Source organism: Polypterus senegalus, chromosome 16 (genome assembly GCF_016835505.1).
Source record: "Polypterus senegalus isolate Bchr_013 chromosome 16, ASM1683550v1, whole genome shotgun sequence".
NCBI lineage: Eukaryota > Metazoa > Chordata > Cladistia > Polypteriformes > Polypteridae > Polypterus > Polypterus senegalus.
In genome coordinates this window covers 2,483,611-2,509,474 of record NC_053169.1, presented here as the reverse complement: position 1 = coordinate 2,509,474, position 25,864 = coordinate 2,483,611, and the positions used below count along the sequence as shown (strand labels likewise).

General features: G+C 43.3%; 1 protein-coding gene across 2 annotated transcripts in view; it reads right to left on the bottom strand.

The window, feature by feature from the left end:
- samd12 (sterile alpha motif domain containing 12) overlaps positions 1 to 20,430 on the bottom strand; it is a 170,941-nt gene extending 150,511 nt beyond the window's left edge. For both annotated transcript variants that reach the window (XM_039737897.1, XM_039737898.1), the window contains exon 1: positions 20,282 to 20,430. In XM_039737897.1, coding sequence (XP_039593831.1) covers positions 20,282 to 20,294 — 13 coding nt within the window. In that variant the 5' untranslated portion in view covers positions 20,295 to 20,430. The remainder of the gene's footprint in view (positions 1 to 20,281) is intronic.
- Between the last annotated feature and the right edge of the window lie 5,434 nt (positions 20,431 to 25,864).

The following is a 25,864-nucleotide window of genomic DNA, read 5'->3' as shown; positions in this document are numbered from 1 at the left end:
ATGGTGCTATTTCAGGCGTCTCTTGCTGCCTGCTGGTGCTGCTGCTGCTGTCGCCGCCAGTTTGCAGCAAACGACAGTTGACAGCAGCCACAGCGTGCAGCAATGGACGCAATGGCTACAGCATGAAATAGCGGCATCAGTGTAACACATGCAGCTCGGTGGCCAACTGCTGACAGCCCAGTAGCCTCTCAGCTGCATATTCCTGCTGGCCGCCGAGCTGTCCCTTCACAGGCGACAAAACAATATGATGAAACCTGGTGGCAGTCCTCCCATCGCCATTGGTGCACCAGCTCCATGAACGTGTTCGGCGCTATGATTGATCAGTTGGGGACTGATCAAGCCGATATCAGCAGAATACCTCACTTTCGTTTTTCAATCTCCAGATCACCTGCATGAAAATCTGAGTCAGATAAGTCAGAGTCCAATTTAGAAATCACTAGCTGTCCCCCGCGGCTCTGACTGTGTAGTAGTAAAACAGGAAAATCCTTTAAAAAAAAAAAAAAAAAAAGAAGAATTTGTATTGAGAAGAATTTATATTGATAGGTTTCATATCAGAGGGCTTTCTTGATATACAATATTTTTGGTTTTGCTATCAGGGGCGAGAATGGAGCTGTGATCTCCTTGCCAAAAATGTTAAACGTTCTCAAGGTAATTCTGGCTAAGCATTAGGTAGGTACACTCGAACGTCAAATGCTGGCACCGTATCTGATCATGTTCAGCTCTGACGGGACAGCGTCCCCCACGTGGCCCTGACAGCTCTGGCAATGAGCAGCTACCCTCTAAAACACACGTAAGCTGAGATCTCTCCCTCGAAAACATCAAACTTTACTCCTTAACAATCTGTAGATGATGATGTCTACTGACCAAACAGGTGTCGCTAGCTAAGTGGAGGCGAGGTGCGCTCCAACATGTGGCAAGAGGTAGAGCGACTTGAACGGAGGCTGGTCACGTGAGTGAGGAGGGTCCCGCCCGGCTCCCTACTCCTCAGGTCGGGTCTCCCCTCGGATCTCGGATTCACACAAATAAATTGGTGCCGTAAGCGAATTACGATACTTAGCGCGATTACAGAAGTCGCAAAATCATCTGGAATGTTCAAGCAAATTGTAGAAAAACAACCCGATCTAAACCCGTTAAGTAATTCTCTCATGAAAAGCGGACAGACAGACGTTGGATTTTATATATAGAGAGATGTGCAAACCGTCGCCCATGGAGGATTTTGCTCAGTGCTTTCACTTCACGCTCTCGTCAGATGCCGATGCCATTTTAGACGTTGTTTTCTCTTCACGCCTACACACGTGCAGGAATTTGAGGTCAAATCAATGAAACTAATCTCTCCTTCGAACAAAGAGAGTCTAACTATAACGTAATGGCGAGTTTTGCCGAGGTTTACAGCCGATTCTAAACTTGATATCCGCCCTGAAAGAGTTAAACAAAACATCAGACAAGACTTTTGGTTTTCTTTCTTGTGTGTTTTCTCAACATTCACCTTTAATTTTTTATTTGTGGGAGTCGTTTGCTTTAAATGTCACTAAAACTTTTAAAAAGAGCAACTGTGGAGTATCAATTGCTGGAACTTCTCTGGTCATTGCGTTTTGAAGGCAATGCAGCTACACGTACTGTGTGACCACTCATGTTGAGCGGGTATTCAAATTCTGAGTGTAATATCAATGCCAGGTTTCGGACCTCAGTACCGACACAAAACCTGCTCCAAAGCAAATAACGGAAAAACAAACACCTTGTCCCACCGTACTTCAGCCTCCCTTGTGCGCCGCCCTACACACCTCGCCCCTTATGATACTGAAGTCCCGCTCAGGTCGAAGTGGTGGGTGTCCCATGAAGTTCCCATTAAGGAGGTTGGGAGGAAGTCCCAGTCGAGAAGCCTGTGCTTTTGTTTCATGAAGTCTACAAAATGGACCGTCAAAGAAAGAGGCGGGTTGGGTGGGGTATTGATAGGAAAGAGGATATTTACCTCTGGGATTGAAAATCTTGAAATTCTGACATGGCACCATTTCCAAATGTGAGTTTTCTGGTACTTTCCTATACTGGTATACCACCCAACCCTCGTGACCACTTGAGCTTTTTAAAATAAAAGTAATTATTATTTATCATACAAAACAATACACTTAACTCAATTACTTTCGATAAACGCCATACAATGTCACAGTCGGCGAGTTGCATCATGGGTCACCATATTGTCACAGCGTGGACTCTTGCATCAGCGCTAAGTCACCAGCAGCATGAGATGCCACTCCATACCCGGATAAGCGCCGACTGCCAGGCAGATTCCAAGTGGACCTTAAAATCTGGCAAACACACAAAACTGCCACCTTTCATGGACTGCATTCATCCAAATATAATCAATCTGGATCAGCAGCCATTTATTTTTAGAGGCCATCAGTTCTCTTGTAGCTTCTGCAGACGTAATTCAAGACCACTTAGCCCTAATGTGATACTCTCACCGGAATACTGAGAAATCATTTTCAAAGCAAAGAGTGAAAATTAATTTTAATTATTGCAAAGATAGCCTCTTTGGGATATGAGGCAGGCTTGGCCCACGCTGTGCAATCCTCCTTTGTGCTCACTGATCCATTCATTTCTGTCAGCCTACCATTTCACTGCACTGCCCACTGCTAGCATCGGAAACAAGGCCAGAACCAGATAAACCCCCCCCAAGTACCGTGTGCCCACGCTAGAATGTGCCGGACCACTCCCTGGGCCTGTCTGGACCTGCTCCTCCTCTCTCCTTGAAGTCCGAAACTATTCAGACTCCTTCACATTCCACGCAAGTCATTGTGTTGTAGATTTGATTTCAAATGGAGACATTTGCCATATTTGCCCATCAACATGACAAAGGGACAACGTGTTCTCGAAAAGGTTTGTAAATTTGTTAAAAATCCCAAACTGAAATCTTAGATTCCTAGACCATTCATTTAGTGCTTTGTAGAAGCCCCTTTGGGCATCTTCTAGATAAATCTCTATAAGCTTTGAACAGCTGGATATGGGCAGTTCATGTCATTGTTCCAGGCAGATCTTCCCAAGCTCTTCTAGACTGGATGAGAAGCACCTGCAAACTGCCATCTTCTCATCTTTACACACATGTGGCTCTGGGGTTTAAGTGTGGGACACTCAAGGACAGTCCGGGACCCGTCACAAAGCTACTCCAGTGTTGTCCTGGCTGTATGCTTTTGGTCGCAGAAACTGTCACCCCAGTCCGAGGTGGCCTGCACTCTGGAGCAGGTTTGCTTCAAGGACCTCTCTGTGCTTGGCTGCATTCATCCTTCCCTTAATTCTCTCCATCTCTCTGTCAACTACAACCCCATGGCATGATGCTGCCACCACCATGATACATCGTAGGGATGGAACTGAGCAGGTGATGAGCAGTGCCCGGTCTTCACCAGACAATGTGCTTTGGAGTTCTGCCCAAATGGTTGAATTTTTGCCTCATTAGGCCAGGGATCCTACTTCCTCATGTGCTCAGAGTTCTTTTAAAAGTTCTGTAAAAAGCCAAATTTCTCTTTGGGGACAAGTTCTATCTATCTATCTATATAATCCTGCCAACTACACTAAAGATTCTATCTAAATGTCATCATGTAACTTTTGCACAAGAGTATCAATGTCTGATTGGCAGAGTGCTGCCGAGATGGTCATCCTCCTGACAGGTTCTCCATCTTAGCTGAGGACTTCAGAAGCTTTATTAAGAGTGACGATTGTGTTCTTGGTCACTTCTCTGACCATCTTGTCAGGTTACTCAGTTCGGCTGGGATGGCCAACTCTAGGAAGAGTCCAAACTTCTACCATCTCACAATTTTTGAGACCACTGTGTTCCAGGGAACACTCAGAGCTTTAGAAATGCTTTGATCCTGTTGCCCCAATCTACACCTCCCCACAATTTGATCATGAAGGTCTGCAGAGAGTTCCTTGGACTTAATGGTTTGGTTTTTCTCCTTACATGCAGTGTGAATTGTGGATCCTTCTAAACGTAGGAACATGTGTGCCTTTCTAAAGGACGTCCAATCAATTCAGTGTGCCACATGCGACTCCAGTCAAGTTCTAGAAACATCTCATGGAGAATTAAAGGAAACAGGCGGCACCTGAGCCCAATGTCGAGGGACACAGCATAGGGTCTGAAGACTGCTGGGAATGAGAGATTTCAGGGTGTAATTGGAAAAAACGTTATAAAATCACGTGTTCAATGAGTGGCTTTAAAATTAAATGTAACCCACAATTCTGAATACACTGTACATTATATATCTATCTCTATATCTATATATATGGGAGGAGCGAGGAGGGGGTCTAGTTAATGCTGAAACTCCGGTACGAGGTGCTAATCACGTACACTAATGCCTCTTCTCCCTTCCTACAGGAACAAGACAGACCTAATCCACTTCCTCTTTCGGCTCCAGACCACGCCCTCTGATGACCTCACTTCCACCTCTCCCTCCCCCACAGCTACAAAAAGCCACCACCTATGCTCTGCATTCAGTCCTGTTTTGTGACTCAATCTTTCGTTACTACTCGGCCGAGTATTACGAGTCCTTTTTCTTTGCAGCGATCCCATAATATACGGGAATCCCCAGACCTTTGTCATTGTTTTTTGCCTCTTCTGCAATACATACTGTATATGGGTGTGTGACTGTCCATGATCTCGTTCATCTGTACAGTGTTGACTTTTCTCAAACAGACACCACCACAGTTTCACTGAGATTCACCCGATTCTCATCTTCATATCCCCGAAATCCTCTTTTTTTTTTTTTAAATAATTTAGCTCTTTTGGAGTTTTGTGCATCCCAGATTAAAGGGTCGACCGGAGCAACTATAGACAAGTGGTCAGCCGCAGCTCCAGTGGTGGGCTACTACACATGTGCATATGGCTGTGGTCCAATGCCTTTTTCTTTTCCTGTTCACAAAGCAATGTGGGTTGGGTGGTCTTTATCTGATGTTTAATTTGTGTTCTACAAGCCCACGTAGAAGTGAAACAGGACAGTTAGGAGAGCCCCGTCCGACTCCCCACTCCTGACGTCGTGCTTCTCCATTCCCTCAGCCTGCAGCCTCTGTCTCAGATTAGCGTGAGTATATCACTCCTGCAAGTGAAATATGATACATAGCACAATGAGAAAAGTCCCAAAATCAACTGGAATGTTCAAGCAAATTGTAGAAAAATAAAATGATCTAAAATTCATTAAGTACTTCCCTTGTTTGCTAGCTAAGTGGAGGTTAGGTTACGCCTAGTGAGGAGGGCCCCGCCCCCCTCGGCCTGCTGCACGTTTTTCGGATTCACGTAAATAAATCGGCACAGCAATCAAACTATGATACATAGCGCAATGAGAGAAGTCGCAAAATCCACTGGAACGTTCAAGCAAATTACAGAAAAAAAAACCGGATCTAAATCCGTTAAGTAGTTCTCTTGTGAAAAGCGACAGAAATACAGACAGATGTTGAATTTTATATTATAGATAGATAGATATACAGTACAGGCCAAAAGTTTGAACACACCTCCTCATTCAATGTGTTTTCTTTATTTTCATGACCATTTACATCAAAACTATGAATGAACACATGTGGGGTTATGTACTTAACAAAAAAAGGTGAAATAACTGAAAACATGTTTTATATTCTAGTTTCTTCAAAATAGCCACCCTTTGCTCTGATTACTGCTTTGCACACTCTTGGCATTCTCTCGATGAGCTTCAACAGGTAGTCACCTGAAATGGTTTAATTGGTGTCCAAGGTGTGTCCAAACTTTTGGCCTGTACTGTAGATAGAGATATATATATATATATATATATATATATATATATATATATATATATATATATATATATATATATATATATATATATATATATATAGAGAGAGAGAGAGAGAGAGAGAGAGAGAGAGAGATATTAGGTATTTTGTTATTGCTCTTTTTCATTCTTGTAATAAAAATTTGATCCCAAAAGAGAATAAGTCTCCAAAACGGACAGATATTCCTTTGTTGTGCGACAGCTGCTTTATATTTGCGACATGTGTTTTGTTCTCCAATTATATTCACTTAAAATAAAATAAGAAGTTGGACACACTGAAGTGAGTGGACAAACGTCCCTAAGGGGTATCACAAATTCTTGACTGCCAGACTTGAAAGGTCCACTCCTGTCAGAACATTATACTCAGGAACTGAATGCACACACACACACACACACAAATAAATCGCTTTTTATCCACATTGCTGGTGTTTTTCTTCAGTGTTTATGTTAAAATAGCAAAATCAGCCAAGATTTCATGAAGAACTGATAAGAACACTTAAATGAGCAGATGGTCCCGATTTGCAGTGCGGTTATTCCATATGGGGAGTCAAGACTTGCTGCATACTGATAAAACATAAACAAACAAATAAAACGCAGGAAGAAAAACTGACTGGGAATGACAGCATACGAAAAAAATATGAGGAAGTGGATAAATGTCCATGTTGAAGATTTTCTGATTTTGTGTGTGTATTTGTCGTCTGCTACAGACAGCACATCCCGACACAACACTCAAACAGCTTCCAATGGTTTACTCACAGGAGATTTTTAAAAACATCACTGAACATTGGACTGCATTTTGCTCCACCTTAGCCCCTCCCACTGCATCTACATTTGGCTCCACCCTCACCTTTCTTTCGAATGCATTTCACCCTGCCTGTAGCCCCCTCCTCTGCACATGCCTTTTGCTCCGCCCTTAGCCCCTCAACTTGCATTTTTCTCTTTTACTCAAGATGAAGACTTAGTGAAGTACAGCAATGTATAGACACAGTACACAGTCAGTGCTGGTGAGAGGGGTACGACTGGAGAGGGGTGAGTGAGCCACGCCCACATTCCCACAGTCACCGCCTCTTCGACTGCGCGCCGCATACAGATGAGGTGAAAGGTACAGTATTTATGAGCTCGGTAAAGTCTTCATGGCTAAGCTTTTATGAATTATATGACAAGTAGAGTTTTGCACTTTCAGGCTCATGTCGAAAAATGGAGAACTTCAGTTAATCAGGACGTCAGATAACTGGGGTTCTGCTCTAGTTGGTTTTAAATTAAGTCCATTAAGTGGGGACTCTGAACTTCACCAAGAGTGCATCTGGTCTTGTGATTTCATAGACAGATGGCCTAGGGTGATGGAGGATAATTAAATATCCAGTATGGGAACCCAAAGGTGTTTCTGGTCTGAGATGAGATTCGGGACCTCCAGAGTGTCTGAACTACCCCCAGCTCTAGGACGGGGAAGAGTTGGATGTCAAGACCCCTCCTGGACTCCGTAATCATCCCCTGGCTGCAAGATATGAGATGGGGCGGAGTCTCCTGCATGAAGAAGTGGGATGGAGTGGGGACTGATGTGGATGGATTCGGCTGTCTCCTTAAGAATATTCTGGTCCAGTGAACAATTCATGGGCTCCTTCAATGACGGCCGGTGGTGAAGCAGTAAAATGTTTCATTGTAGCTCTAATGGCTTACACAGTGGGCCCTGTGTCACCCACAGAATTCTACTGTACTTTTGATTAGTCTGTCATTATTTCACTCATGTTACCATTAGACAGCAGAGGTTTCCTCCTTGTTCATCTCCTATGAGTCTTTTCTTGTCATAGAAGAAGGAGAACAAGAGATGACATTCATGTAGCCCTTTCTCACTAGTCAAAGTGCTTCACATAGACAGTCAGGGGCCACTTCAACCACAACCAATGTGCAGCATCCACCTGGATGATGTGACAGAAACCAGTTTTGCTCCAGTATGCTCAACTCACATTAGCTATTAGGTGGTGAAGTGGTGAGAGAGAGATAGCCAATTAGAGACAGGGGATGACTAGGCTGCCAGAATGACAAGGCCATGGTGGACAGTTTAGCCTGGACATCAGGATACATCCTACTCTTTACGAAGGACACTCGGGAGGATGCAATAGATGCGTTCTGCACGTTGTGAGCTGTAGAAGGAGAACAGGCATCCCAGCTGGAATGGGGACAGTTTCTTACCCGGCCAGGAGGTCAAAACAGAAGATGAGAAGGGTTGGTTGGCTGGATGAAGAAATACCTTTGTGCCCAGCTAGACTTAGAAGCTGGGAGATGGGAGCAGTTCCATCCCCTGTACAGCAGGTGGCAGTGGTCCTCGAGTGACAGTCCACTTGGGACACCCGCACGCAGAAGAGCTTGGAAGTTAGAGTCCGGAAGTTCAAAACCCTGTTGGGGTCTGTGAGTGCCAGTAGAGGGCACTGTCTTTGGGGGGGCATCTCTACTTTCTATGTGGCCTGGAAGACATAGTGCGGCGGTCTGGCTAGAAGAGAAGCCTGTTGCCTCACATCAGGCAGTCAAAGTCGTGGGCAGTGGGCGAGGAGCAGAAGGTGAGATTGAGAGACTGAGACTCTTGTCTGAACTAAGGCTTACTGGTCTTTTATTGCACATGTGATGACTTGTGTATAATAAATGACTTTCGTTTAAACCGAGACTGTGTGGAGTTCTATTGTGTCTGAGGTTTGGGGCTCAGGGGCGCCCCGTGTGGTCACAGAGCATACATCTGAATTATTCAACATGAGTAACGTGAGATGTTTTTTTATGGACTTTTTGATAATGTTTGAGGATATCCAATGCTGGTCACTAGTGGCTCCTGTTACATCTGTAAATTGGTTATTATTCTTACGTCACAAAAACATGAGATTAAACATTTTTCATCACTACAAGTACACGGGTTGCATAGCATATAAAAGAGATTTGATTTTTTGGGTGGAGTATCCCTTTAAAATATATAACGTATGAATTTAGAAGTGGAGTTATAGGCTCAATCTGGCTAACTTTATCCAATCTTAAAATTTGTCTGAAGCCACTCATCATGACAAATACACAAAACCTGAGGATCATGACAGCAGTGCATCTGCCCATCCTCACTGACTGACCTCCGCTTACTTATCTGGCTGCTTTCCTCCTTTCACTTTCTAGCCAGATCAAATTCAACAGCGTTCAAGAAATGCTAACTCAGTTAATGGACATCAAGAAGGAAACACAAACAGAAAAGCAGTTCAAGTGTCGCTTAACACGTAAGGCCATATTAACTACAAAAAAAATGGATGTCCTTATAGTCTTCAGTGGGATGCGTCAGCCTTCCCTTTCATGCCTCTGCGTATATCCGTGTGTCACGACGTGAATTCGATAACCAAAAGATGAAATTCCCAATGAAAATGGTGCCGATATGAGACATTAGAAAAAGCTGCAAGCCCACTAGAGTTTTCTATATGCTGATATCTTATACAGCAATCCTTTCTAACACCTGGTGACACAGTGTATACACTGTGTGCACAATTATTAGGCAAGTGAGTATTTTGACCATATCATCATTTTTAATGCGTATATTCCAACTCCAAGCTGTATTAACTTGAATGCTTATTGGATGTAAGCACGTCAGGTGATGTGTATTTGTGTAATGAGGGAGGGTGTGGCCTAAGGAGATCAACACCCTATATCAAGGTGTGCAGAATTATTAGGCAGCTAAAAAAGAGATTTAACTGACTCTGAAAAGTCAAAAATTGTAAAAAGTCTTTCAGAGGGATCCAGCACTTTTGGAATTGCTAAGATATTGGTGTGTGATCACAGAACCATCAAACATTTTGTTGCAAATAGTCAACCGGGTCGCAAGAAACGTGTTGAGAACAAAAGATGCAAATTAGCTGCCAAAGATTTGAGAAGAATCAAACGTGAAGCTACCAGGAACCCATTATCCTCCAGTACTTTCATATTCCAGAGCTGCAACCTACCTGGAGTGCCCAGAAGTACAAGGTGTTCAGTGCTCAAAGACATGGCCAAGGTAAGGAGGGCTGAAACCCAACCACCACTGAACAAGAAACATAAGTTGAAACGTCAAAACTGGGCCAAGAAATATCTGAAGACAGATTTTTTTCAAAGGTTTTATGGACCGATGAGATGAGAGTGACTCTTGATGGACCAGATGGATGGACCTGTGGATCAGTAATGAGCACAGAGCTCCACTCCAACGTATGAGCTGGTATTTTTAAAGATGAGCTAGTTGGACCTTTTTGCATTGAAGATGAACTCAAAATCAACTCCCAAACCTACTGCCAGTTTTTCGAAGACACTTTCTTCAAACAGTGATACAGGAAGAAGACCATGATTTTTATGCAGGCCAATGCTCCATCACTTGCATCGAAGTTCTCCACTGCGTGGGCAGCCAGTAAAGGCCTTAAAGATGAAGGAATAATGACATGGCCCCCCTTCCTCATCTGACCTAAACCCTATCGAGAACTTGTGGGCACTTCTTAAACGCTAGATTTACGGGGGAGAAAAACAATCCACCTCTCTGAAGAGTGTCTGGGAGGCTGTAGTCACTGCTCCACAAAAAGCTGATCGTCAACAGATCAAGAAACTGACAGACTCCATGAATGGAAAGGCTTATGACTGTTATTGGAAAGAAGGGTGGCTATATTGGGCATTGATTGATTGACTGATTGATTTTTTTTGAAATGTCAGAGATGTTTATTTGTAAATTTTGAGGTGTTTGTTTATTATTCTCACTATAACAGATGAAAAGAAACAAGTGAGATGGGAAAATTTTCATTTTTCCTTTAGTTGCATAATAAATCTGCACACTAATAGTTGCCTAATAATTGTGCGCACATATGTATTCCCCTGATGATGTTCACACTCACATTTCCGTTGTGAAACATTCAGGTTTCAGGTTTATTAACATTTTGGATTGACTGATAGCACTGTGTTTGTTCCATATTAAAATTAATCCTCAAAAATACAACTTGCCTAATAATTGTGCACACAGTGTATATGCTGATATCTTATACAGCAATCCCAGTCCTGGCGCCCCCCTGTGGCTGCAACTTAGCATGTGGTTGACAGACAAACATCTCTCTATAGAGCAGCGGTTCTCAAACTCGGTCTGGGGGATCCCCTGTCACTGCAGGTTTTTGTTCCAACCAGATTCCTAATCAGTGACAACACCTGATAGCACTGATCTCATTTAATTAGCTGGGATTATTTATCTTTTATTCTACATTCAGAAAAGCACAGCAGCATGATTTTTACATTTATAAGAAACTTAGAAATATTTCTGTTTTTGCTATGGCTTTAAATGCTTAACTATCTTTTTATTACATTTCGCCCTTTCTCTGTGCAGTTTGCTCCCTTCATTGAATCTTAATAATGACAATTAAAAACAAGCGGAGCAGAAACCCAAGCAAACAACACTCAGTCGTGAAAGGACGCAACTACTTTAGCGTCAGCCCCACAAAGTAGTAAATAACGGATTAATTAAATAATTAGAACACCTAGAAAACTAGAATGACAATCAAGATGAAAATACTGTTAAAAAGAAAAAAATACATATAACTGCTTAGAACATTTTAATACGTTTCTTTTAACAAACTTAGTTTTCTAATTTGTATATTGTTCCCAAAACAGGGAATATGGGAAACAACAATTCACTTAATTAGCAAATAAAAACAGAGGCTGGTTGGAACAAAACCCTGCAGCCACAGGGGTCCCCAGGACCGAGTTTGAGAACCCCTGCTATAGAGGGTCCCACTGTGGAGCAAAAGCCCAGCCATGAGGTCAAAGGAATTGCCTACGGAGCGTAGGGGCAGGACTGTGTCACGGCTCAGATCTGGGGAAGGCTGCAGCATCGGAGGTCCCCAAGAGCACAGCGGGCCTTCTTAATTTATAACTAGAAGTCTGAAACAATCACAGCTCTTCCTAGAGCAGTCATGGGAGAAGTGCACTGGTATGAGAGGTGACCAAGAACCAACCCACTGGTCACTCTGACTGAGCTCCAGAGAACCTGTGTGAAAATGGGAGAAACTTCCAGAAGAACAATCACCACTGCAACACTCCAAAGATTTGGATTTTATGACAAGAGTAGCCAGACAGGAGCCTCTCCTCAGGAAATGGACAAGTGGAAGGGGTTTGCAAAAAGGGCAAATCTAAAGGACTCTCAGACTGTGAGAAACAAGATTCTCTGGTCTGATGAAACCAAGACAAGCGTCACGTCTGGAGGAAAGCAGGCACCGCTCATCACCTACACAACATCACGCGTTCAGTGGTGGCAACATCAGGCACTGGCTGACCAGACAAGTTTGAGCAGACTCTTGTGCTTTGCTTTGTTCAGCTCACCCTAAAAGTGCTGGACCTTGGACTGTCCTGAAGGTTCAAAGAGCAACAACAACACAGGAGTGGCTTAGGGACAACTGTGACAAAGTCCTTGAGTGGCCCAAGAGGAGCCGAGACTTGAACTGAATCAAACATCTTGGGACAGATCTGATAACAACTGTTCACCGATGGTCTCCCTCCAAGGATCTGCAGAGAAGAATGGCAGAAAATCCCCAAATCTGGGTGTGTGAAGCTCGTCACTTCTCACCCAAGATGACTCCAGGGCTTCAATGACTGCCAAAGTACCAAGGAAAAGGTCTGAATTCTTGAGCCGATGGGATAAACAATTGCAAAAAAACTGTAATAGTATTGTAATGATGATAACTGACAACAAATGAAGCAGACATGCGGGCAAAAGCCACTGAAGGCTAAAAGGCCCGACTAGTGAGCTCATTAGCACATAACAGTTTAAATAACCAGAGCTCGTGGAAACAAAGCAAAATGAAAAGCAGGATGATGAAAATCTTAGAAGACCAACAAGACTATAAAAATAAACACACAGCGTCATTCCAATAAATATTTAGACAACCTGGATTGAAATTTTCTACATTGAGCAACACACAGAAACAGGAAAACAGCAGCTTGAATAATTAAGGAAGAAGCAAAACGAAAAGCAGAAGTCGTTTGGAATGAAAACCTGCAGGCCACAGGAAGGAACCTGAAAACCCCTGACATGCAGCACAGGCTCCTGAGAGGGGAGACGCCACTGGGATTTGACCTCAAGACTTCAGCAGGTATCAATGATCGGGACACCGGGCTCTGATCACAATAACTCAAGCACAAAATCACTCGCTCAGGACAAAACTGGGGCCAGTTAGCCGTGTTGGCGGATATCACCAGCCTAATGATTTTAGAAAAGTCACCCCAGCGGATTTGTTCAACAGAGTGCTGTGCTTCACGGCGTGGAAATGGCAAAAGGCCTGGGCTTCTCAAACTCAGTCCTGGGGACCCCCTGTGGCTGCACGTTTGTATCCCACCTAGCCTCACAATCAGGGTGTCATTTTAATTAATAGATCTTACTGCTTAGCCCCCCTGTTCTTGTCTTTCTGTATTCCACACTCAGAAAAGGACAACAGTGGCCGTGTGATTTTTACATTTATAAAACAACTACAAATATTTCCATTTTTGCTATAGCTTTAACACTTAACTCTCTTTTGTTGTTTCGCTATTCATTTGTTCTTTTTTGTGTGGTTTCCATCCTTAATTGTATCCTAATAATGAGAACAACAAGCAGAGCAGACACCCAGACAAGCAACAACTGCAACTACTTCAGCATCAAACCCACTTTAATAAATGGATCTGCGTCTGTGTGTCTGTCCGGTTGATGCACCTCTTTTAAATCAAAAGATGATGCATCACAAACATTATTAGTAAGAAACTACACTGCATTTGTCTTTCCAACAGATGGTGCACCAAACATTAGCACTGTTTTTATGAATCCCATACCAAACGGTAAAGAACAGAAACATATGGATTGCATTTGTCATTCTAACAGATGGCACAACACAAATAGTAACACTCCTTTTACAGATCCCATACCAAATGGCATACACCAGAGACAAATGCACTGTATGGTGCAGTGCAAATATTGACACTGAGGTCTACATTGATTACTTCGATTTCAGTTTGTCTGAGACAGGTAGCAAGCACAGCTATTTATATACATACATATACACACTGTAAGATATGGCCGGCTATGTACCCCGGCCAATACCTCCAGGCCGCCAGATGGAGCCCTCCTTGCAGCGTAGAGGTGCCCTACTGGATACCATGGGGGCCGCCAGGAGTCGCTGCAGGGAGGCCCAGGGACTATTTTCCCTACACTCGAAGTCGTCCCACTCACATGGACAGAAGAAATGGCGTGCTTCGGGATGAAGAAAAAGAGAAGTTTTACCTGACCCGGAAGTGATAGAAAGTCACATGGACTGAGGGACAAACACTTCCGGGTCAAGGAGTAGAAAGGACTCTGGGAAATCCCAGACGGACGAGCTCAGTTGGGAGGCAGGGTGGCTAAGCGTCTGGGAGTGGAGGATTGTGATTAATTATTGTATTGTTTATTGAAGAATAGTGGAGTGGTGGTGCTTTGTGCACTTTATTATTATAATAAATATCATTATTGGACTTTTACCTAGTTTCTGACGTGGTGTCTGAGGGTGCAAGGGTGCGAGCAAAGACCCTAATCTATTACAACACACATACAATTTGAGACAGAGAGAGAAAGAAAAAGAGCTTCTGTAAAAAGCCAAAATTCCCATAAGAGACAAACAGAGTTCTGTCTGTTTATCTGTCTGAAAGTGTGCATTTCAACAGATGGCGCATCACAACCATTAGCACTGCCTTTATGAATCCCATACCAAATAACCTAACAGAGACATATGGACTGCATTATATTTGTCATTCCAACAAATGGTACATCATAAATGTTCACAATGCTTTTATGAATCCTGTACCAAATGGTATATGACAGAGACGTGTGCATTGCATGGTTCGCTGCAAACGTTTACGCCGAGGTACACGTTGATTACTTAGACTTCAACCTGTCTTAGACGTGCGGCACAGCTAGTTAGTAGATAATGAGTTAAAGAAGCAGAACACTGGGAAAAGCAGAATGAAAATCATGATTACGATACAAATCTCACAAGTTAAAAAAAAAAAACATACATAAATTAAAATAAATGATTCCTATGTAACGTTCATAAATGCTTTGGTTGGACTAATAAATAATTAGTTTTTAAAATATCTACATTGAACTCAAATCACAGAAACTGGCAAATGTGATCCTTCTTCATTAGGCTAGAAGTCCAATTAAAAACAGAACTTGCATGGAACAAAAACCTGCAGCTGCGAGGGGGTCCTCAGGACTGAGTTCAGGAACCACTGGTGTGGGCCTCTTAAGAGAGCAAAAAGAGTCCCAAATCACCTCAAAAAACACACTTCCAGAAATGTTACCTTTAATACCCAGTAGATATAAGGGCAACCGCAGGTTCTTTATAAGACAAAAGAATCATTTCACAGAAAGCTCAGTTACAATCAGGGCTGCGGAGTCGCTACACAAAACCTCGTCAATTTCTCGTACCACGGACTCCGACTCCACTCCACTCCGACTCGCGTCTTTACTACGTCCATCGAAAACACTCCACATACGAAACACAAGACACGTCATCACTGTCGTTGTGAATCTTCAGGCTCTAACCTGGTAAAGTTTGGTGGGCCGCAGTGGCTGCAGGTTTTCATTCTAAGCATCTCCTTAATTAGTGAGCCGTTTCTGCTGCTGATTAACTTGTGTTGCCTTCTTTTTAATTGACGTGACTCAGATCCCCGAGTTATTTCTTTTTCCTTAATGAGACACAAAACAAGCCGCCACATGAGCAGCTCACCTGAAAATAAGGAAAAGTGAAGGTCTCAGTCATGTTGGTCTGCACAGGTCACCAAAACAGCTTGGGGGAAAAAAATGAAACTCAACAGTCTGCTGTGGCAGAATGAGTGCAGCAACAAGTCCTGATATTCAATAACGGCTTTAAATAACAACAAGAATCGCCTTCTTTATTAAGAAATTGGTTGGAGCAAAATTAGCTAGAGTTTGATGTTCCAGTTTAGCTGGTCATCTGTTGGCTCGTTTCACGTCTCATTTCTGTTTAATGAAGACACGAGTCAGTTCAGAGGAGTGAATCCTTAAAAACAGGGCTATTAAAACGAAGAGAAAAGGAGTTAATTAGCAATGAAAACTGATTAGGACAAAGGGTGAGAATGAAAACATGAAGCCACTGCGGCCCACCAGGACCAGAGTTGGACACCCCTGGTTTAAAGGCTGTGGCTTTTCTAGATTATTTATTAAATAATACTTACAAAATTTTAAAAGATGCTATACTTTTACCAAAAGACTAGAAGAAAAACTTTAATTGAATTGGTATATGTGAATATGGAAATTTTAATACATTTTACAATTTACATTTTGTTGGAGTCTGTACATTTTTATGGACTCCGAATCTTGTAACTCAATATTTATTTCCAACTCCAACTCCACAGCCTTGGAGAGCACAAAAGGTACACCATACTTGCAAAAAGGCAACTGCAAAAGCAAGCAGGTCCCAACTCAGAATCTAAAGGATGGTCAAAAAGCAGAGCCAAAAAACGGTCAGGAAACCAGAAAAACAAAACTGGTGAAGCACAGTTCACAGTTGAACACTCACCACTGCCTTGTGCATTCAAAATAAATCGCCAGGAATTATGGGAAACCTCTTCCCTTTTTAGGGTAGAGGGCAGGCCCTGGAGGTGATGGGCAGGTGGCCCCGCCTCTTGGGGAACCACCCACAAAGCACAAGGCACATAAAGGCAGTGATACAAAGACAACATCAGATACAAATGAAAATGCAAATAAACACAAAAACAAATAAAAGACTTGAACCCTCTGGCTGAACTATAACAAGGACGCAACTACATATACCTGAGGCGCTGAGCATATAGAGAAAGTAGAACATGGGGTCCAAATTTCAGTTTCATGTTTTCAATGTATTTACACTCTTGGACTGTTTCCAGTGTCTGTCTGTCCGTCCCAAATAGAACAAAACGTGGCCCTGGTACTAGCACTGTAAAACACTACAAGCCTGTGGAGTTTGACATAAAAATCCCAGTGCAGTAGATCATACAGCACAAGTACTAAATATGTGGAAAAGTTTTACGTGGGGTCAAAATTAAACTTTGAGTTTAGACCGGTTATGCAAAGTTCAACACGGCCTGTCACTTTTATTCAGCCTCATTACTCCAGCTACATATGTGAAGTCGTTGGGATGCAGTAAGAATTTCTGTGGCTTTACACAGTAGGACAAAGAGGGTATTGCCCATTTGGTTAGGCTTTTAGTGGCACACAAGGCCTTTTAAGACAGCAGATTTAATGGGGACACAGGAAGCCACCTGCATGGCCGAACTGCGGCTCTACCAACACTTTGGTCAACTCGGTACTTTTTCTGTTAGCAAATCCGAGTTGGGCCGACACCTCCACTGAGCCTCCTGCAGGCAAAAAGGACCCCAAAATGGACATTAATTTTAGATTTAAAGCCACAAACTGAACTCTGGCAAGATATGATGGACAAAACAAGGACGAGGTGCCCGCAGGCCAGCACTGGTTCTCTAACTGATAGGGACCTTGATCCAGTCACCACAGGTTACACTTTCCTTCAAAATGAGCATCTCTTCTGTCTCCTCAGAGGGAGCAGAAAACTGACAAGCCATTCTCCTTGGGGTGAGAAGCCACCCACACTAAGCGCAGCTTAAAGCTGGCCTGGATGCTCCTCTCCATGGAGTCTTGGAGCTGGAGATCCTGAACTACCTCAAAGGTCCACTCCTTCATACCAGGCTCTGTACCAGTGACTGAGCCCTGCCTGAGAAGATAGAGGAGCAGCCATTATTACTTCAAGAAGGGAGCCTACGCCCTTGTGTCAGAAAGAGTTAATGCTATCCCCTATGAAGTTGCGAAGACCCTAAAAGCAAGCTGAGGAAGGCAGCACCATGCCATAGACAAGCGCCAAGAGGGCACTCCAACAGAAGAAGGGTCCTCCACTTGAACCCGGAGCAACAACAATTACCTCCACACAGCATCGGACATCATCCTTAAAAATCAGCCATTGTAAAACTGTTTGTGCCAAGATAAAGTAGAACTCTAAATGGCCATTAGACAATCGGACTTTTCCGTGTTAGATGTTTGTCTGTCTCATTTGTCTTGTATACCATCTTCTATTGCCTAAAGTCCACTTGGGGATAAATAAAGTTTAGTCCATCTAGCTCTGTCAATCATTATATACTGTAGTACCTTTCACAAATACACTTACGTTTTATTTTTATTTATGTAATCTATCCATTTTTCAGTCTATCATATAGTGCCCACTATTTATCAGTCGTATAGATTTCATCTATATATCCATGTATTATACAGTACCTTTCATAAATACTTTTACTATTTATCAATTCATTAATTCAATCTATCTAGGTCAATAAATTCAGTTAATTGCATTTAATCGATAAATTCCACTATTGAGTTTCTTAAAATGAGTGGGCTTCAGTTACCTTGATAGAAATCCAACGGCTGGAAACCCCTCCTATACAGAAAGGTGAGGAGGCCTAAACCAGTTACTTAAACAGCTAATTAAATAAACTGAGTTGTTGCCATTGTCAAAGGCAAAACTGATCATTAATAAACTGATTGATTCAATTCTTCTCATGTCATACGTAATTCACTATTTTTTTGGGGCATCCCTGGATGGGCCATGAAACGGAGATCCCTCATTCATTTTTTCTACCACTCATCACTGCGCTCAGGACACAAGTCTGTGGACTTAATAACTGAAAGGCCAATCACCGTCCAATTTTAACGGGCCTGAGCCCACTGCAGCCTCAGCCTTCTGTTCTTGGCTGACAGGACTGGGACCCGGCGTGGTGGTCTACTGTTGTAGCCCATCCACCTCAATGTTCAATGTGTTGTCCATTCCGAGAGGCTTTTCTGCTCATCACACTTGTGATCATTTGAGTTACCACAGCCTGTCTTTCAGATCAGCCCAGTCTGGCCATTCTGCCCTGACCTCACTTGTCAATAAGGCGTCTCCGTCCACGGAACTGACACTCACTGGATTGTTTTGCGTGTGTGTTTTTTGTGCATCACGCTGAGTAAACCTTAAAGACTGTTGGTTGTGGAAATCTGAGGGGTTCAGCAGTTACAGAAATACTCAAACCAGCCTGAATGGCACCAGCAGCCATGCCACTGAGATCACATTTGATCCCCCCCATTCTGGTGCTTGATGTGAACATGAACTGATTACCCTGACCTGGATCCGCAGGATTTTATTATTTGTGCTTCTGCCACAGGATTGTGGCATTGCATGCCGTTGGAATTGTACAAATGTGGATGAGACAAATTCAAATCTTGAATCTTGGATAAGCAAGTGTTACCTATTACATCTCCACAATGACAAACAACCAGACTCGGGGATCCAAACCCAGGATAGTACTAACCACTGAGCCACCATGCTGCCCTGCTGAAAATCAAAACACATTCAATTGCCAACATTTCATAAATTGTAATTTTTTTTGTTTTGTTTTTAGATAATTTCTTTAAAAGCTCTTTGGGAAAAAAAAAGAGTGCACATGTTCAGTCTGAAATGCTCCGAATTTAAAGAATGCAATCTTTTAGCCATGAATTGCAACTTAAAGAGACATTACAAAGCAGCAGTTCGGGTAAACACACTTCTACATTTCAACAATAAAAAAAAAGCATTCAGTTAATGGCGCAGTATTTAGAAGTTTGAAGTTCCACTCTTTATTAGGGGAACTTGCCATTTCTCATGCGCAACCCATCACATTCATTTCTTGATTACTTTTTCCTCAGTCAGATCGGTAGACCTTAATGGTTAATGCTTACTGGACAAATTACGCAACTTTGGCAAACAAACATTGATTGCCCTGGCAGCGGGACTACTGCGCTTTTCCGGCCATTAAAACGAAGCTTCTCTAAATTGTTATAAATTTTTGATTTGCTTGTTGGCTTCAAGTCACACTTTTAATGACTTTGTACTTGAAGGTAAGGAGAAGCCTACCTCGGGATTGATTCTGAATCCAGAGAAACTCTCTGAATTTCAGGTTGTGCCCCAGCATCCTTCTGAAGGTTTTCTTCTTCTTTTCAACCGATTTGTCACAACACTTCAAACGGGAAGGTCTACGCCATGCGGGGGGCCGCAAAAAGTAAAGCCGTCACCCCCAATCGATCGATCACTCACTGGTATTCGCGTACACTTCTTTGTATTCAGTGGGACGACTCAGCCATTGCCAACAACACGAACGCCCGGCAGGTACAGCAATAAAGTGAACAGTGTGAGTGTGACAGCAGCCTGACTGCGCTTCATCAACCGCCAACCGTTAGCCTCCGCCGAAATCTTAAGCGTTCTGCGCATTTCACCGATTAATATTTTACAGTATGCCCTCATTCATTTCAGTAAGCATCGCACAATTTCATACATCAGCGAGTATCTGTGACACACAGACTGGAAAGCCCTGACCAATCATCGGCTACTTGTTCCAGGTGTTTTTTTTTTCGTCCCCCCAGCAACGTACGATCCCGTAGAGATAAGATTTACCTTCAACAGCCATTCTATCACTGCGTCTTTATTTCGTTCATCATTCGCAACCGCCAAACTGAACTTCCACGCGTTACGCTGAAAGCTTTTTCCTTCGGGGCATCTGTAGCCTGTCAACTCAACCTGCACCACACAGGCGGAGACTTCGGGTGCCGCGCTGCTTTCTGGGAAGTGTATTTCACGCGCAAACGCCATCCACGCGCGATGCAGATTGAAAACGCAGATGGGTGGGGGTCAATCCGCAGATGCGCTGTCTGCATTTCAGCACAAGTGTAAAAAAAAACAAAAAAACCTAAGCGCTCGAAATCGAAAACCTTTGCGGTTTTATTTATAAATAGTTCATAACTACAATCCCCAGAGTGCACTGCGCAGCGCTATGAAATCGGCGCTGGGCTCTCGATTCAATTCATGTGCGTATAACCCAGCTGCGGCCGGACTGTGTCCATTATGCACAACAATATATAAGTGAGATCACTGGAGCGTTACGCCGAAATTCAGCGTATGAGGCGATAAACAGACTGGAAAAAAACTCTTCCAAATAGTGGCATTGCAGTATAGCTGTCACAATTCGTAGAACCGGGCTGCTTAGCATTTTTCTTCTATCGATTTTCTATACCCATCCATCCATTAACAGTCTATTCTGATTTGTCGGTTAAGAGTGGCTTGAATCCTGTGCCCCTTCAAACGAGACGGTGTGCCAGGCCAGCCCATCATATGCTTACTAATGCCTGTGCCGGTCGAAGAGGGGGAGGTTCCCCCTCAAGGTCCCGAACGCGCCCCTCTAGTTACATAAATGGCAGTCGGTGACCACTGCGTGCTTTTAGTATTAATGGACAACGAGGACTGGGAGATGGGGTTTTTGGGATTGGGTGATACCCTCTGTGTACGGAGCACACGCCCCTTCAGTTACTAAAACGGCGACCCTAGGTGTCCATAGCGTGGCCCCTGCGGAAACGGGGGTGGGGGAGTGGTTTCCTAAGGTCTCGCCCATTAAATTTCAGAATTGGCGTCCCCTGCGTTGCCTAATGGATTGACCGGCTCCGACTAAGGCACTTGTCTATCTACAGGAATGGAAAACGGAACCTAGCCCAGCAGCATGGGTTCACGGCAGGAGCCAGTTCCAGATGGGGCACAAGGCCAACCAATCACGTGCTTCTGAGTGTACTTAACTATCTGAAGGAATGGAAGTCAGGGCAAATCACGGCAGCACAATGTATTGAGCAGGAACCAATCCTGAATGTGGTACTAGGCCAGCATGCTTACTACTACTACTACTAATTCTATACATCTATATAGCGTCTTTCTCATTACTCATAGCGCTCTCCACACAGGGAGGACCCCAGGAAGCAAATCCACAATCTCCTTACTGCAAAATACTGTGTTCCTGCTTGACCCACTAAAGTACTGGGAGCTGGAGCCTATCATGGCCGCACGGGGTGTAAGGCAGAAACCAGTTGTGGACATGTTTAGTAATGCACTCCTACTTTTACCACTGAAGGACTAGGAGCTGGAGCCTATCACAGCAGCGCAAGGCAGGGACCAGTCCCGGATGGGGCACGGGACACACTCATGCACATACCCACAGTCTGCGCTGCCAAGATGTTGTTAAGACAAATTGTAACAATATTGGAAGAGCAGACGGTGAACTCTCACACACACACACAGACACACACACACTCGCCTCTTCATTCTGCATCCCCCCCCCATGAGACGGTTGCATACACGACATGTTTTTGATATTTATCATGCTAATAATGCTGATTCTCCCAGAACAACCTACTCTATAAAACCAGCCGTCAGAGGGAACCAATTTATTTAGGACAAACTGCTATTTGCATAGAAGACATGTGCCTAAAAATAAACCCAAAAGTGTGTGAGTAACGTAAGCACTGGAGCTAGCCCCAAAACTCAAAACTGCAAGCAAGATATCAGCCTTCCAGTCAGAGAAGGACATCTTGGTAAAATCAGCTCTGCAGTGAAGGTCTGAAGGTGTCACTTTGTGTACTATAAAGTGTCCTATGATGTTGCACAATATAATTGACTTTGGTAATCAAGTTATTTATAAGGTATTGTGTATTGAGGTGGCACAGTGATGCAGTGGCAGTACTGCAGCCTTGCAACAAGGAGGCTAGGGTTCAATCCCTGAGTGAACCCTGCATTGAGTTTGCATGTTCTCCTCATGTCCCTGTGGGCTTCTTCCAAGAGCAAAGTCCAAAGACATGCAGGTCAGATGGACTGGCCGTGCTAAACTGGCCGCACCTGGGCACTCATTCATCTATAAAAGAGCCTGCTTTGTGCACTTCTGTAAATCCTGAGATAAACAGGAACACTGATGGATGTGAAAGGTGCTACTGTATATACTTGACCGACAGATGTGAAAGGCACTGTGTAACAGAAAGATATGAGACTTTAAAAAATAAATAAAGAGATAGATCTGAAATGTGCTATATAATACATGGGTAATAGTAAAAGGTGTTATATAATATATATAGATGGCAACTAATATATGAAGAAGACATCATATAATTTAGGAACAGTAAATGTGCTGAGAGAGAAAGAAAGAAAAAGAAAGAAATTATATTGGTTTTTTCTTTCCATTTTCCTATCCCACCTGTCCTAGCAAGGCAAGGGTACAAGGTAGGAACACCACCTGAACACGATGCCAGCAGGGTAAACACGCACACTAGGGCCAACTTCGCAATAGATAAGTAGATAAACATGAAAGGTGCTCTATTATAGTAAATAGATTGATATGAAAGTCAGTATATACAGTCCTATGAAAAACTTTGGGAACCCCTCTTAATTCTTTGGATTTTTGTTTCTCATTGGCTGAGCTTTCAAAGTAGCAACTGCCTTTTAATATCTGACATGCCTTATGGAGACAGTAGGATTTCAGCAGTGACATTAAGTGGATTGGATTAACAGAAAATATGCAATATAACAAAATTAGACAGGTGCATAAATGTGGGCACCCAACAGAGATATGACTTCAACACTTAGTGGAGTCTCCTTTTGGTCTCTAGACGCTGTCCTCTTATAGCCTGTGATGAGTGTCTGGATTCTGGATGGAGGTACTGGTGACCATTCTTCATACAAAATCTCTCCAGTTCAGGTCAATTTGCTTCAAATCATCCCATAGACTTTTGATGATATTCAAGTCAGTGGACTGTGACAGCCATTCCAGAACATTGTACTTCTCCCTCTGCATGAATGCCTTTGTAGATTTTGAACTGTGTTTTGGGTCATTGTCTCGTTAGAATATCCAACCCCTGCTTAACTTCAACTTTGTGACTGATGCTTGAACATTATCCTGAAGAGTTTGTTGATATTGGGTTGAATTCATCCGACCCTTGACTTTAACAAGGGTCCCAGTCCCTGAACTGGCCACACGGCCCCACAGCATGATGGGATCTCCACCAAATGTGACTGGAGGTAGCAGGTGTTTCTCTTGGAATGCGTTGTTCTTCTTCTGCCAAGCAAAGCACTTTGTTCCAAAATGAATCTCCCTTGTCTAAATGAGCATTGGCATACAACAAGCGACTCTGTTTGTGGCGTGAGTGCAGAAAGGGCTTCTTTCTCATCACCCTGCCATACAGATGTTCTTTGTGCAAATTGTGCTGAATTGTAGAACGATGTACAGATACACCATCTGCAGCGAGATGTTCTTGCAGGTCTTTGGAGGTGATCTGTGGTTGTCTGTCACCATCCTCACAATCCTGCCTCTTCATATGACACTCCTGTATTTTTCTTGGCCTGCCAGACCTGAGGTTTAACAGTAACTGTGCCTGTGGCCTTCCATTTCCTGACTCCATTCCTTGCAGTTGAAACTGACAGTTTAAACCTCTGAGATGTCTTTTTGTAGTCTTCCCCTAAACCAGGAGACTCAACAATCTTTGTTTTCAGATCTTTGAGAGTTGCTCTGAGGATCCCATGCTGTCTGTCACTCTTCAGAGGAGAGTCAAAGGGAAGGAAGCACAACTTGTAATTGACCACCTTAAATACCTTTGACCACTCATGACTGGACACTCCTGTCTATGAAGTTCAAGGCTTAACGAGCTCAGCCAACCAAGTAATCAGCATTGAGCAGTGACAGGCATTCAAAGCACCACGATGACAAGGGGACCCACATTTGTGCACAGCCTGTTTTTCACATTTGATTTCATTTCATACAACTAAATACTGCGTCACTAGAAATCTTTGTTCAGAAAACACCGCAGTACTCCAATGTTCCTAGGAAATGAAAGACGTACCACTGTGATCTTTATGTTGAAAGGAGAGTCGATTATTATGCAGGCTGAGAGGGGGTCCCAAACATTTTCATTTGACTGTAGTAAATACAGAAAGAGATAGATGGATATGAATGGAACTAAATTATAGTTAATAGGTAAATATCATACACATATTCTGAGGCAGTGTGTTCCACGCCGATTAGCACAGGAAGTTAATAATTTCACTGGACTCAAGGTCCAGGTACAAGGTACAAATAAAGACCCGATAATCTTGTTTAACCCCGCCCAGCAGACAGCCAGATAATCAACTCAGCAGTACCAGCAGCAGCACACAATGCAGCACCGCACTCGTGTTTCTGTGTTTTGTTAAGATTACGGAGTGTGAGGTCACATTTTTGGAATATAAAATCATAAATTCCGACTTATGTCTTATAACAATACAAAATCCACTTTAACTGAAAATCTCCCTAGCATTGCATGAACTCTCAAGGTGCTGCACTGCACCAAAAGGTTTCCTAGGACTTTGTATTTTTCTGATTGTAGTTAGCACTTTTTTTTTTTTTATAATTTCACATTTTATTTATCACATATAAGCCCAATTCGGTTTCCCAAATCCGCTTTATGCATTACTGGCTCACACAAAGCTAAGCACGTCCTGATAGTAAGTAGCTGGTGCAAGAAAGGAATCAACCCTGAATGGAATGACCAGCCAGCCCATCAAAGAAACCCATCCACTCAGTGTTACTTGTTCTTTGTGTGGCCAGAGGGGGGCACTCTTGAGCAGTCCCTTTCCAGAGGACTAATGTGACAAGTGTTTATTATGAAATTCAAGTATACTAGGGAGGCTTGGATAGACGGAGAGGGTCTAAACAAAAGAAAGGCAACAAAATGACCAAAGCCTGTGCCACTCTGGGCTTTCCTAATTCTCCTCAGCCACAACTGGCCCACTGTGGGCAACAATCAATCACATTGTTTCATCCTCTACCTCCTGATCTTCCTTCATCAACACTCCAGCCTCCTCTTTCTCCCAGTGTGACTGAAGACAGGGCAGCTCTTAAAAGTCTGGACCCAGGAGGCTGTCACTTCTGTTCTGAGGCCCTTCCAAGTCTTATCTAAGCCCACAGAATACTAGGCTTCTACAGAACTACGTCTCCCAGGGGTTCTTGCAGGAGCCAAGGCTGCTGCTGCCTCCAGCTAGTGGACTAAATATGTGAGACAACTTTACAACGCAATCCAGGCTGCCTCTACATTGATCTGATATCCTGGCCAGGTAAAAGTGTCACCACCCAGCATGCATGTCTTTGGGATGTGGTAGGAAACCCATTAGAGACACAAGGAGAGCATGCAGACTCCA